Below are 13,907 nucleotides of genomic sequence, written 5' to 3' on the forward strand. Positions count from 1 at the left end.
TGGGAGGGAGGAGCCTACTACATGAAGTTTTTTAACTTAAAGTGCCACTCCTCCAGTACACCTACTCTATCCCATACGTCTTGATTGCAGTGTCCCCTGCTGATTCGGTGAAAGGGAATTATCGGTAAGTACCAAATTACTTATTTTAGATTTCAGTTTGAAGTCATCTCGTAAAGTCACCAAATATAACTCTGTTAGATTTAGAACATGTTGCATTTGCCTCGCCTGCAGTGCACATGGTTTTCCCCATTTCATAAAGATCTTACATTTGCGATCAACTCTGAATCAGGCCCAATGTCATCCAAACATTACCTGTGTCTATGTTGTGCTAAACTTTTCTTCACCACAGGATATGCCTGGTTCTGTATACAGTGTTTGTGCAGACATCATATGTATGTGTACAGAGCCAGGGCTCCTGGTGGTGGGGGTGGCATTGTGTGAAGTGACCTGTATCCTGTTCATCCCTCTCTGCAGTGATATATGTCATCCTAGAGTAAACACTATGGGTGGTCTTAAGGGCAATAATGTGGGGTAGTCAAATAATATGCCACTTAGCTCTAACATACCTCCCAGCTGTTCTGCTTTCATCGCTTAGATTCTTACACTTGCCCATTTCTCCTGCTTCCAACTCCTCAACTTCAAGAACTGTGTGTGCACTTGCTGTCTAATACTGTGTATCCCACCTGACAGGTGCCGCTGTAATGAAATAATCAATGTTATTTACATCACCTAATAGGGGGGGGGAATATTTTTTTTTTTAAATGTATAAACAGCATACCTAATGTGCTCTAGGTACAATCGGCGGAGCTGTCCACTGCAATCCCCCCCCCCCGGGCAATTAGCGGTGCGGGCGATGTATGACCTGTTTCCTAGGCATACATCTCCTGTTAACTGCGCTGGCCGCTTCACCTGCCCTGTCCTGCTGTTGGCTCCGGGCTGCGCTTGAGATCTTGTGGTAATAGCAAAATCTTGCGCATGCTCATTGTACCGCACACACAGGAGGGGGCAGTTTGCACTCCCCGCTTTTGGCAGACAAGATCTTAATACATCTTGTTGATGTCTCTTCCTGCTTCATCTCATTAACCGCTTGAGTGATAGGTTTTGCTGGGGTGTTAGTATGCCGGAGCTTCCCTGCTGCCGCTGTCCCTGCTGACTTAGTCACCGGGCCTGTCCCATTCAGCAGTGACGTTCGCGGCGGCTCGGGAGGACTCTGGTGTCGGACGCTCCCGAGCCACCCCGAACATCCCCGAGCCTGCCGCCTACGTCATTGCTACTAAAAGTATGGCGGCTGGGGAAGCGGGGTTATAAGAGCTCCGGCATGCGATCGCCGGAGCACAGGTGATGGGAGGGTTGGGGGAGTGACTGGGGGGGGGGGCTCTAGAGGTGATGTGCCAGTGGTTCACACCTGGACACCACTGGCGCGCACCTATTTAATATTTGTGGTATGCCAGTAAATTTTCTGGGACAGCCCGCTGCGGCAGCGCAGCTGAGCCCGGAAAATTTCCGGGCATACCACTCAAGGGGTTAATGAGAATACATCTGCCGCACTAGTCTTAATGTTATGGCTGATTTTTGTGTGGTAGATTTTCTCTATGAAGAAACCTGCATATTCAGTCTAGTGAATTGTTAATTGTGACTAGCCTTCAGCAGTATATTCCTGTTAACTGAAGATCGGTTCATGCTGATTTATATTCTCATTATGAGGACACACTAATGATTGCATTTATAAGCAAACATGAGTATCTAGTACATTTGGAATGTAAGCTTTCCACAAATATGCTTTTCTGCCATTAATACAAACCTAAATCCTTTACATATCCACTTGAATTTTTAATACTTAATGCGTTCTCAATTATGGGAAGCGGTTGGTTGAATGCTTACCGAAATGTAGCGAACCCTGAATGTTAATGCGTTTTATGTTGTGAAAGGCTATAGAAATCTACACATATTAACACCTCGTAGTGTATCTTGAAACTGTTCTTCATATTGTACTTGTTTTTCATTTATAGGATTTGCTTTCAAAATCAAAAACACTGGAGCTTGAGCAACAAAATCTTATACTAGACCTTCAAAAGAAGATAGGTACAGTAATGTATTTTTATTATGATACATTTTTTATATTTAAATATTATGTAGCTACATATATTTAAGTGTATAGGTTTGGTTGTAAAAACAACACAATCGGACTCTAAAATGGGGTGTGTCACAAAGCTGCTACTAAAAAGGGAGTGAGAGCTTCCGTTAACAATAGTGCAAGATAAAATAAACCATAGTACAGACAATATTAATATAAAAGTATACAATTTAATATAATGACAATAATATACAACAGTAATGCACTATGATAAATATTAAAAATGTAATATATATACTAAAAGCACAGGCACCTAGAGCACTTTGCTGATTGAATGCGTAATAATTGGGATCCGCTCCTATTTGTACCGCCGGAAGTATAATAGAATAGTTTTTCCGGAAAAGTAGTCTGAAAGAGTGAATGTATATTTACCACAGTGGGTGTCCATTGAAGGAGTTTAATCCAGGTTGGATTGCATAGCAGCGATATCCTTCAAATGGCGATGGGAGTGATGTTTGTATACTCCATAGCAACTGTGGCTAAAATAGCGAATTCCGGTGCCGGCTGGTCTGGATTCAAATAACAAAAGGCAAGGTGACAGATAGGTGGTTGGGTGCCAATGGACACCCACTGTGGTAAATATACATTCACTCTTTCAAACTAGAGAGAGACTACTTTTCCAGAAAAACTATTCTATTATACTTCTGGTGGTACAAATAGGAACGGATCCCAATTATTACACATTCAATCAGAAAAGTGCTCTAGGTGCCTGTACTTTTAGGATATATTACATTTTAATATTTATCATTGTGCATTACTGTTGTTTATTATTGTCATTATATTAAATTGTATACAAATATTTAAGGGCCTATTTTATATTGGGCCTGTTCATGGCATGATACCACAATATTCCATATGTCATGGTTACTGTGAATTGTGAAAGCACGTGGTGGGTTCCAACATTGGGTGGTTGCAACCTGGATGAAAGGGTTTTTTAACAAATCTTTTCTAGAAAAGTCTATAAAAGGATGAATGGGTCCAACACTAGTATCCCAGGTTTTTTATGGGTTCAGTTCTGATCACGAAGCTTTCCCTAAACTGTATGTGCAGATAATTTTAAGTGGGATGAGGTTGGGGGGGGGGGGGTGTTTAGGCTGTGGTGCTCTGCTATTGGTCTTCTGACCTGTCAACCAGTCACCAGTTTGTATTCATTGTAGATATATTATTACAGTTAGAAAGGAAATGAGCTTGATGTAAAATTTAGCATGAGTTTTTGTGATGTTACTAAAGATTTACTTACACAATGAGCTGTTCTGTAGGATGTAAATAATAAAGAAAATAAAAGCCTAGATTAATGCATTTGTGCATGTTATTTTAGTAGGAGCGCTGTACATATTTCATTTTTCTTGGCTTTATTTGATGTACTTAATTAACGTTACCATGATTTTAGACATATCTTTTTGTGTAGCTGTTTGTTTGTCTCATTTAATAGATCAACTCTCTTTGTTCTTTTGTTTCAACAATAGAAAACATTGAAAGAGAATGTAAGGAAAAAGAAGAAAAAAGCAACAAGATAAAAGGAGTTGCTGTTAAAGCAAGGAGAGAGCTGGATGCTAATAAAAAGGAGGTAAAACTTTCTTTAAAATGAACCTTATATGTCTCCTTTTATGGCAGAATGTATTCTGTGGGCAGTATTTAATGACCCAAATCGCGCTGTGCAGCGAATCTGGTTTAGGATTCGCTGCACAGTCGCCGTGTTCCGGAGGGCCGGAGCCCTCGCTGCCAGCCCTCACTGACACACTATTCAATGAGGCAGGGGCTCGCTGCCCCTGACTGCGAATGTAAACGTCCGCCGCAGGGAGCCTGCCTGCCCCAGAACTTATGTGGGGGAGGTGGGCTCCCCGGAAGCCAGGCAGCACAGGCTGGGAGAGCCAGCAGGGGACTGGCTATTCACTGCTCTCGATCATGCATATGTAATGATCGGGAGAAGTGAATATATGAATATGTAATGAGCGGCTCCCGGCCCCCTGCTGGCTGCTATGTGTAAAAAAAATAAAAAATTGTAAATTAGATATATATTCATGTGCTGTAAGCACATGAATAAAAATACCATGCCCCTTCTCAGAATAAAATTCCTGATTTTTTTTATTTTTTTTTTTTTACACCAAAATTAAAAAACAACATTATTTTAAAAGTTCACATTCCACTAACCATGAAAAGATGGTGATTGCTACACGGTGACACACGGCGAAAATCACTTAGAAAGCAATTCACCATCTTCTCATTGAATACTCTCACATTGAAAAACCACAGAGAGTTGCGGAGAGTATCAGGCGGTGAATTGTCCCTCATTCACTGTTCACCGTCGGCGAAAAGTGCACGTTGAATAGGGTTATTCACTTTCTGACACAAAAAATCACCTTCCAAAGTGAAAAAAAGCACAAATTCGCCATGAAACATGGCGAATTGGCCTCATTGAATACTGCCCTGTGCATAATCTGTGCAGTACAAAAAGCTGTCCCTGCAATTTTTGCCAATACTTAAATGACCGTAAGTATTTCCGATATCACCAGAAATATTACTCACACAGGCATCCATTCACCTCCTCCCTGGCTCCGCTGCTGTCTGTATAGTACAGCAGTGGAGGCTGTATACGTTCCCTGCCCAAACTTCGGACCTGTTGTTTTTTTTTGCACCATATTTACACCAAGCAGTGCCCCGGGTTGACTCGGCAACAACCCAGGTTATTGCTTTGATGTAAAAGGGGCATTAATCTGCACTTCTGAATCATTGTAGTCCTTTTAAAGAAAAATGTTTACCCATGCACAGACTAGCTATTGGCACATTGTTACTCATTGTAGAGAGAGGGTCCGTTACAGGTTCAAAACCTGCAACTACTTCAATCTCCCCCTAATGTGGCAAGTTCATAAATGAATAAGTAACGCTACAAAAAAATAAGTTCTTGTAGGATCTGCTTATAAAGTGAATCTTTGGTTTGAGTCTAAAAACATAAGCAACCAACTTTTTGGGTTTTATTAGATTTAAATGTCATTCTCTATATGAAGAAAAGGGTCTCGTACATTAACTTTGTCGCATTCTTAGTGGTTTCAGATTTTGATATAACCGCTTTGGTCAGTGTTCATCAGTTTGTCAGTGAAAACATTTTAATAAATGCCCACAGGCAGTTCTAATTGATCGCCTTAATATTTTATGGAATCCCAAGATTGTTTGTGTAATAGCATGTTGAGAGCACGCATCCTGATTGTGTTCATCTAGGATGGTACTGGACACTTGGGAGATGCACATACAAAGAAATGTGCTGGGAGGTGGCTATTAAAATTTACACAGCTTTATAGCAGTGCTGCTATAGAGCCATTAAAGTGGTGTGCGTGCAGACTCGCTCACATTGGATCCCATACCCATACACAGCACACACCAGGGGAAGGGCTCATACTAGCATTAGCAGATCGAGGCAGATGCAACTATGCTGAGAGATGCAAAAGCGGTCAGAGCAGTGTGTGTCCCAGAATGATCCCCATTGTAACTTTTGAGTGAGACTGATATAAAAGCTTTAGCACTACAGTTGGTCTAGGAGTGAAAGTTTTGTAGTAAAATTGCCATTGAAGCAAGATTTTTCTATGCAAGCTTAATACCTTTTCCCACCAATGCTGGCAACAAACCTTTTTTTATTAATCCTCACTCAGAAAATGGGTGGCCGGGCTGTGTTATTTCCCTGTTTTTGCTCTTTTCTCATTAATGGTCTTTGCTGTTCTGTGATCAGGTGCAGTCCTTGAGAGAGGAATTGGAGAGGGTAAGAGCAGAAAAGGAACAGCTGATGTCTTCCACCAAGGACATTGTGCAAGGTGCAGAAAGCTATCAGGTACACAATATATGTTTTATTTCTGGACTTATTGACTTAAATGACCACTTTTTGTTTTCTAGTCTTCATAAAAATAAATAAAAAACTGGTTACTGTGAGGTTGTGTTTATTCTAGTGACTTTTTTTCTGAAGGTTGTAATCATTATTCTTTTGAATACTGTGCAATGTGTTCGGTTAAACTAACTGAAACACTTTGCGACTAACACGCACCAGGAGACTGTGACAATTAATTTGATATGTAAACCTGGTATATATGTGTGCGACTGAAGCACAACACAACTTTTTATGTAAAAAAATCCACAAAAAGGATGCCCAGTGTTAGCAGAGTGTCAATGGGCAAATTCTTGTGACTGTAGCAAAGCTGTATGAAGACCGATCTGTAGCATGGTAATTGCTGGATTTGTCCTTACAGAATCTCCTGCTAGAATATGACAAACAAGTGGAATTGCTTGAGGTAGAGAAGGAGAGAGTACGATCTACGGGCCACCAGTTGGAAGAGCTCTCACGACAGCTGCACGCTGCTACTCTTGAGGTGAATACTGTAAAACCTAAAATATTGAGGTTTAGTCATTCTGCTTCTTTTTGTCTGGAAACTTCACCAAAGGTAATGGTGGGTTTGGTGTCCTCTGACAAACTAAGATGTGATAATCACATCAAGATCTGTCAATACAGAGGGCGTGAATTGGGCGTATGTATCAGCAATGTCCATACACAGGGTGGAAAACTGGGCACATGTATCAGCAGTGTCCATACACGGGGTGGAAAACTGGGCATATATATTGGCAGTGTCCATACACTGGGCGGAAAACACTGCTTATACATACTCCCAGTTATCCACCCTGTGTATGGATACTGCTGATACATACGTCCAGTTATCCACCCTGTGTATGGATACTGCTGATACATACGTCCAGTTATCCACCCTGTGTATGGACACTGCTGATACATACGTCCAGTTACCCACCCCGTGTATGGATACTGCTGATACATACTCCCAGTTACCCACCCCGTGTATGGATACTGCTGATACATACTCCCAGTTACCCACCCCGTGTATGGATACTGCTGATACATACTCCTAGTTATCCACCCCGTGTATGGACACTGCTGATATATACTCCCAGTTTTCCACCCTGTGTATGGACATTGCGGATAGATATGCCTAGGTTTCCACCCTGTGTATGGACACTGCTGATACATACACCCAGTTTTCCACCCCATGTATGGACACGGCTGATACATACTCCCAGTTATCCACCCCGTGTACTGTATGTGCATTCCAACTTTAGTTTCTGGATCCCATGTATTTGGTCATTTTATATCTGCAGTATTTATCATCAGAAATACAAAGACTCATATGACCTAGCACTCCCTGTATTCAAAATACTGCAGTCTGTGCCCCCACAATCCACACACATACACAAAACCTGCTTAGTAATGAGATTTGAAAAACCACTTGGTAGTAGGTCATTTTTTTTAAACTCTTTTGGCCCCTGTTAGTGGGGCTGTAATATGGATGGTTTGGGGTTTTTTTTTTTTTTTTTTCCGGAAGGCATTAAGTTTCAAAAGTTCACATTCCAGCGCCTTCCCAAAAAACAATATATGTATTTTATTTTTTTAAATGTGTAAGAGCTTATACAACCCTTAAAAGATTCTATTTGGAACCTAACTTTGTATTTCAGCAAGAAAAAATGAACTCTGCCAATGAAGACATGGTAACTCACATGGAAACATTGCAGTACAATAACAAGCTACTTGAAGCACAGTTGCTGGAACTTCAGCGAGCTAAAGTTGCATTAGAAAAAGATCTAGAGGCTGAAAGGTTGATAAAAGAGCAGAAAATCAAGGTAAATATCACCTAAACACACTTTACAGATAAGTTTTGTGTGTCCAGTTGTTACCAAAGTTGACATTCAAATATTATGCACAGATTTATGTAATTTCACATATTAAAGCCTTTTCACACCACTAACACAACTGAAGACCAACAAATTCTTATATCTATGTCTTTATTGTATGAACCTAAACAAATCAGTCTAGTTTTACAAAATTATTTGCATACGATATCCTTCTTTAAACAATGGAAAAGACAAGGGGGGGGGGGGGTAAAATTGACTTTGCAGCCTACCAGGGCTGTATTTCAGTGCCATACTGCCCATAGGCACCATATTTTTTGCCGCCCCCCCACCAAATGAGAGAGAAAGGAGAGAGAGAGGGATACCTTCAGCAGCGTGTTCCTGGGTGTTCAGCCCCCTCTGCAGCATCTCCTCGGCGCCGGGTGTTCAGCAGCAGCACTTATTCCTCAGCGCCGGAAGCTCTACGCTTCTGTCATGTCACTAACCTGATAGGGCTGCCTCTTTCCGGTGCTGGGTGCTCGGCACTTGATCCCCAGCGCCGAGTCACAGAACAGACGCTGCAGGCACAGCTGGGGGAGGGGCGGCACTTCCCGCACGGCGGAAAAGTCTGCAGGTTATGTATAAGTAGTGGGTTTCCGTGCAGGGAAAAGGTTAATTGAATAACTTTTCACTACGCAGTTAATGAACTGTGGGGTAAAGCCTGCAGCTTGTTTCATTCCAACTATAGGGATTGATCCAGAGTCTTGTTCAAAGTGGCTGCATTGTGTGTTTCAATACAGATGCTAGCATTATAGTCTGCTGCATATATTTGAGCAGCAGATGCCACTGCCGGCCCTGATCATGTTACCCTGTATGTGTTTCCTGTTTATCAAACAACATCTGACTAATCAGTAGTTACTAGCAAAAGATAACATGATTGAAATCATCACTATAGTTAGCTTTTACTCTTTTAAGCTGGGCATACCCTACTGCGATTTCATGCAGCAGTATACACCCAGCCGATCACCCACAAGCCGCCCGGGACCTTCCCGGGCAGCGGGGTCAAATGCAATCCATCACAAGTTGTCCTTTTGACGGATCGCATACGACCCGTTACCAGTCTGCTGCTGGAAGGGAGGTCCGACTCAGGTCCGATGCGCACGAGGCCGAGCATCGGACCTGTGGGGACATCACACTGACCTGATTTGGGCCGATTTTCTTGGCCCATTCCGTCAGGAACCGGTGAAATCTGGCCAAATTGAGATAGTGTATGGGGGCCTTTAGAGCACAAATGAGATTTGCCCTTCGGTGTACAATCTAATACTTAGGGCCTTGATTGATTCGCAATCTAGACCAGATCATCCAGGAATCAGGAAATTGGAGATCAGTAGTATAAAGCAATGCTGACATTTATTACAAGCTGTGCTGTCATTACTGGCATCTCTTTTACTCTTAGGAACTCAACTATGCACTAAAACAGATTGAAGAACTTCAAGAACAACTTCAAAAAGAAAAAAAACAGCTTCAAAAAACCACAGAAGAGCTTGGACTTGTCAGGAAGGTAAAACTTTTGAAAATATCTAACCAGGAATGCTAAGAGGCATTGTTAAACCGACAATGTGCCATGGTTTGCAGTTATGGAGGGTGCTGATTCTGTTTACTTTTCAATTCAGCACAGCATATGTAATACTTTTATGCTTAGACATGTTATTTACTTCACAATTAAAAGCTTTATAAACTCCTTAGCATATAAGTCTATGCTCTGTCCTGACAACGCTTTTTAATTCAGGATGCTCAGAAAAGCACAATGATGGATATGGAAATTGCTGATTATGACCGCTTGGTCAAAGAGCTCAACAAAAGCATTACCCATAAGAACAGTCAGCTGGAGGACTTGGAGCAAGAGATCCGTGTGCAGAAACATAAACAGGAAATGATGCAAGAAGAAATATGTAAGGAAACCATGTTAAATAGAATTTATGTTAACTACCATGTTTCCCCGATAATAAGACACCGTCTTGTTTTATTTATTTTTTTCAAGAAAAAACACCATAGGGCTTATTTTCGGGGTAGGGCTTATTTTAATTAACATTGACACCATGCCCCCATTCCTGCTTTTACAGACAGCATGCCCCCAGTCCTGCTTTTACAGACACCATGCCCCCAGTCCTGCTTTTACAGACACCATGCCCCCAGTCCTGCTTTTACAGACCCCATGCCCCCAGTCCTGCTTTTACAGACACCATGCCCCCAGTCCTGCTTTTACAGACACCATGCCCCCAGTCCTGCTTTTACAGACACCATGCCCCCAGTCCTGCTTTTACAGACACCATGCCCCCAGTCCTGCTTTTACAGACTCCATGCCCCCAGTCCTGCTTTTACAGACACCATGCCCCCAGTCCTGCTTTTACAGACACCATGCCCCCAGCCTTGCTTTTACAGACACCATGCCCCCAGCCTTGCTTTTACAGACACCATGCCCCCAGTCCTGCTCCTCACCTACAGCGCTTTCCAGTTTTTCAGGCTTTCCGCTAGGGCTTATTTTGGACTAGTTTCCAAAAGCAGGGGTAGGGCTTATTTTCGGGGTAGGGTTTATAATCGGGGAAACACAGTAGTGAAAATTTTCCTCTATTTACATTGAGCATTGTCCAGTCATGTGCTTAATGGCCAGTCTTATTTAACCAGTATGCACTTGGCTGTAACATTTTTTTTACTTTATGGGTATTTTCTTTATTTTTTTTATTTTTATCTATAGCAAGTTTGTGTGTTAATTATTATTGTTCTAAGGATCTATGTTTGGGATTTGCGCTCGTGTTGGATCCTGTACTGCACAGCTGTAATATAGGTCTACAACTTTGGTCGCACTAACAATCACAGATAGTCTAATGTCATTTGAATGTGGGGAGGGAGTGGCAACCAGCTTAGTTTCTTACAATGAGGCCAGGGACTCCGTCCATGGATGGAGATTTCCTGGCTGCTTTGTTGCTGCAGCTGCAGGCGTGCATTACATCATGGGTCACACAACAGTCCAAGGGTTTTGGTCATAGGAAGCAGTTTGCGTCAGTAGTCCATGCAGGAGGTGTGTTACTGATATTTTATGAATACAGTGAATCTGTTGCATTGTATGTTTGCAGCACCATTGCGTAAAAAGATTATATTGAATCAGGCCTGATAATGTAATATGGACACAGTCAGTGACACATTTTATTTATTTGCAGTTACTTATATAGTGTAGCACAGTGGTTCTCAAGCTGTGGGTCCCGACCTTCGCAGCATGGGGTCGCGACCAGGGCTATTTTTGTGCAGGCTCCAGCAGGAACTGTGGCCCTTATTCTAGTTCACTGTTTCTGACAAAATATTCCTCAGATGGACAAAACCATGTGCACTGCAGGTGAGGCAGGTGTTACTTGTGCAGAGATAATTAGATTTGGGTGGGGTTTTACACCTGCCTCACCTGCAGTGCACATGGTTTTGTCCATCTGAGGAATATTTTGTCAGAAACAGTGAACTAGAATAAGGGCCTCAGTTCCTGCTGGAGCCTGCACAAAAATAGCCCTGGTCGCGACTCCATGTTGCTGACCATCAGGCTGATGACTTTTTTAATCTCAGTCAGTGATTCAAGGAGTCTAAAAAATCAGTTGAATTGTCTGTTATGTTAGACTCCTCACATCCTTTTGTGTCTCCACAATGCTGCCATGCATGTGCTGTCTGCTGACTACGCATGTGATGTGATGACCTTCTGCAGTAACTTGCTGGGGTCCGGTAATTATTTTTATTATAGAGCAAAAGAGTTTAAGGACCCTTGGTGTATCATATTCAGTTGTGCTTTACAATTGGAAACATTCCATGTTAACTGATTAGGGGAAAGACAGTGTACAATATGCTCAGAAGCTCACTAGTAAAAAATGTCTGTTCTGTTTGGGTTTAGTTTTGTTTATTTTTGCCCGTTGAGATTTTTTTGTGTATAATTTGTAAGTGAAATAGGGGTTTTTTATTTTATTTTTCATGCCAAGTAGTTTCAATTGCTTATAATAAAAAATAAAAAACAGAGTTGACAATAATGACATCACATAAAAAGAAATAACTTAAATATGTGCGGTTATAGAACACTAACCATAAAGTCTTATTGCATATACATGTCCGTGGTGGAGAAGCCAGCTTAATACCATGTTTTTCCCAAACCGCAACAACTGTGTGTAGGTTTGTTTTATTCAGGGTGGCCTTATGATCTGTGGGATGATATGATAACAGAATGCTTTTACTCTGGAATTGTTATTTGTGCTCTCTTTACATACATATGTGTAAAACTTGTTGTGTCTTAAAATTCTGTGACTAGCATTACTTCAGACAACGGTGGAGCAGCATGAGGAACGCAGCCAAAAAATTAAGCAACTGCTGATTAAGACCAAAAAAGAGCTGGCCGTATCCAAGCAAGCTGTAAGTGCCCTGAGCTGTGCGGCTTCCTTTTCTTCATATGTACCTTACTGATGTACATGTTTGCTCTTCTTCTTAGGAATCGGATCATTTAATTCTCCAGGCCTCGCTGAAAGGTGAGCTGGAGGCAAACCAGCAACATGTGGAAGCTTATAAGGTATACATGAACACCTTACTGTGACTTCCTTGGGGGTTTTTTGTTTTTTTTCCCGCATGTTGGACATCTTGGGAAAGTTATTCCAGTTAATAAAATTTATATTATCTGACCTCTCATAATTAACAGAACCTCATCAAATTTTATAATTTAAGTGGAAGACTTGAGGCCCGTATAAACCGGGTGCCCTGTGCTTAAGCACAGATAGCTCCGCACTCATTGCTGGCAAGCATGCCATGCACCAGCAATGTGTGCTGATGAATCTGTGTTGAGCAGTGTTCTCTTGTGAGAACACATTAGCGATCTGACCAGATTTTGACTGACTGCAGTCAAGATCTAGTCAGGTGATAGAGATGTGCTGGACCGTGCATTGCCATCGCTGGGGGTATACACATGATGCTATGTGTGATTGATTTCTAAGTGATTTATTCAGATCGCTTAGAAATAGCCCTGAAATCGTCCCGTGTGTATGGGATGGGCCTTTACAAGTTTTATATAGGCATTTTATATGTAGAGGCAGCTATAACAATAGGCCTAATTCCAACTTGATTGTAGGGCAAACTTGTTCTCAAAATAGGAAAAACCATGTGCGCTGCAGGTGGGGCAGATGTAACATGTGCAGACTGAGTTAGATTTGGGTGGGTTGTGTTCAAACTGATATTTATATTGCAGTGTAAAAATAAAGCAGCCAGTATTTACCCTGTACGGAAACAATATAACTCACCCAAATCTAACTCTCTGCACATGTTACATCTGCCCCACCTGCAGTGCAGCATGGTTTTGACCATTTTGAGAGCAAATTTGTCCCACGATCAGATCTGTATTGGGTCCATTGTACATTAAGATGACCAGTGCAGTTAGAGCAGGGAATCTGTATACAGTGTGCATCATCTATGCAGTAACTACTTTGATGGTGTTTCTTTAACAAATGTCTCAAATGTTTGCCTGATTTATCTTTATGGTCTTAGATTCAAGTTGCGGAACTGACTTCAGAGAAACACAAAGTACAAGAGCAGCTGAGAACATTGACAGAACAGCATCAACGAGCAGGAAACACATACCAGCAAAAGCTGCTAGCTCTTCAGGAGGAGTGTACTGCTGCAAAGGTATCCAATCTCTTCTACCCTGCCTATTGTATACATGGCAAAGTTTACATTCTCAGGGTGTTCTCACATCAGTGTATAACAGCAATTAACTTTTCCAGTAGGTAAAGATTCACACTTTACAATTTATTTCTGAGGTGAGACACTCTGGGAAATGCATACATGATTTATCGATCATATAGTAGATGCTTTTCCATCGTTTTGGAAGCCAAAGCATTGTCTGCATTCTTATTCTGTGTCTTCTTGATCAGTTCAGGCTGCCACATAGTGTTCACCTCAGTGTTTTACAATCCCTTATAAAATGTGACCATGGTACATTGCCTCCGTATCCTTATCAGCTTCAGTTTCTATAACCTTCTATTATTAGTTCTTAGCAGTGCCAGATTAAGGTCCACATGGCCCTGAAGCTGATATTTATGAAGAGCCA

The 13,907-nt window shown here is 41.7% G+C and overlaps 1 protein-coding gene across 1 annotated transcript in view; it reads left to right on the plus strand.

Moving 5' to 3' along the window:
• Positions 1-13,907, plus strand: part of GCC2 (GRIP and coiled-coil domain containing 2) — a 61,121-nt gene that overhangs the window by 19,705 nt on the left and 27,509 nt on the right. Inside the window, exons 7-16 of the mRNA XM_083174009.1 lie at positions 2,010-2,082; positions 3,601-3,701; positions 5,856-5,954; positions 6,367-6,486; positions 7,637-7,801; positions 9,246-9,350; positions 9,579-9,741; positions 12,126-12,226; positions 12,303-12,380; positions 13,346-13,483. Coding sequence (XP_083030135.1) covers positions 2,010-2,082; positions 3,601-3,701; positions 5,856-5,954; positions 6,367-6,486; positions 7,637-7,801; positions 9,246-9,350; positions 9,579-9,741; positions 12,126-12,226; positions 12,303-12,380; positions 13,346-13,483 — 1,143 coding nt within the window. The remainder of the gene's footprint in view (positions 1-2,009; positions 2,083-3,600; positions 3,702-5,855; positions 5,955-6,366; positions 6,487-7,636; positions 7,802-9,245; positions 9,351-9,578; positions 9,742-12,125; positions 12,227-12,302; positions 12,381-13,345; positions 13,484-13,907) is intronic.

The sequence above is a fragment of the Crinia signifera genome, chromosome 2 (genome assembly GCF_055691185.1).
Source record: "Crinia signifera chromosome 2, ASM5569118v1, whole genome shotgun sequence".
Lineage (NCBI taxonomy): Eukaryota > Metazoa > Chordata > Amphibia > Anura > Myobatrachidae > Crinia > Crinia signifera.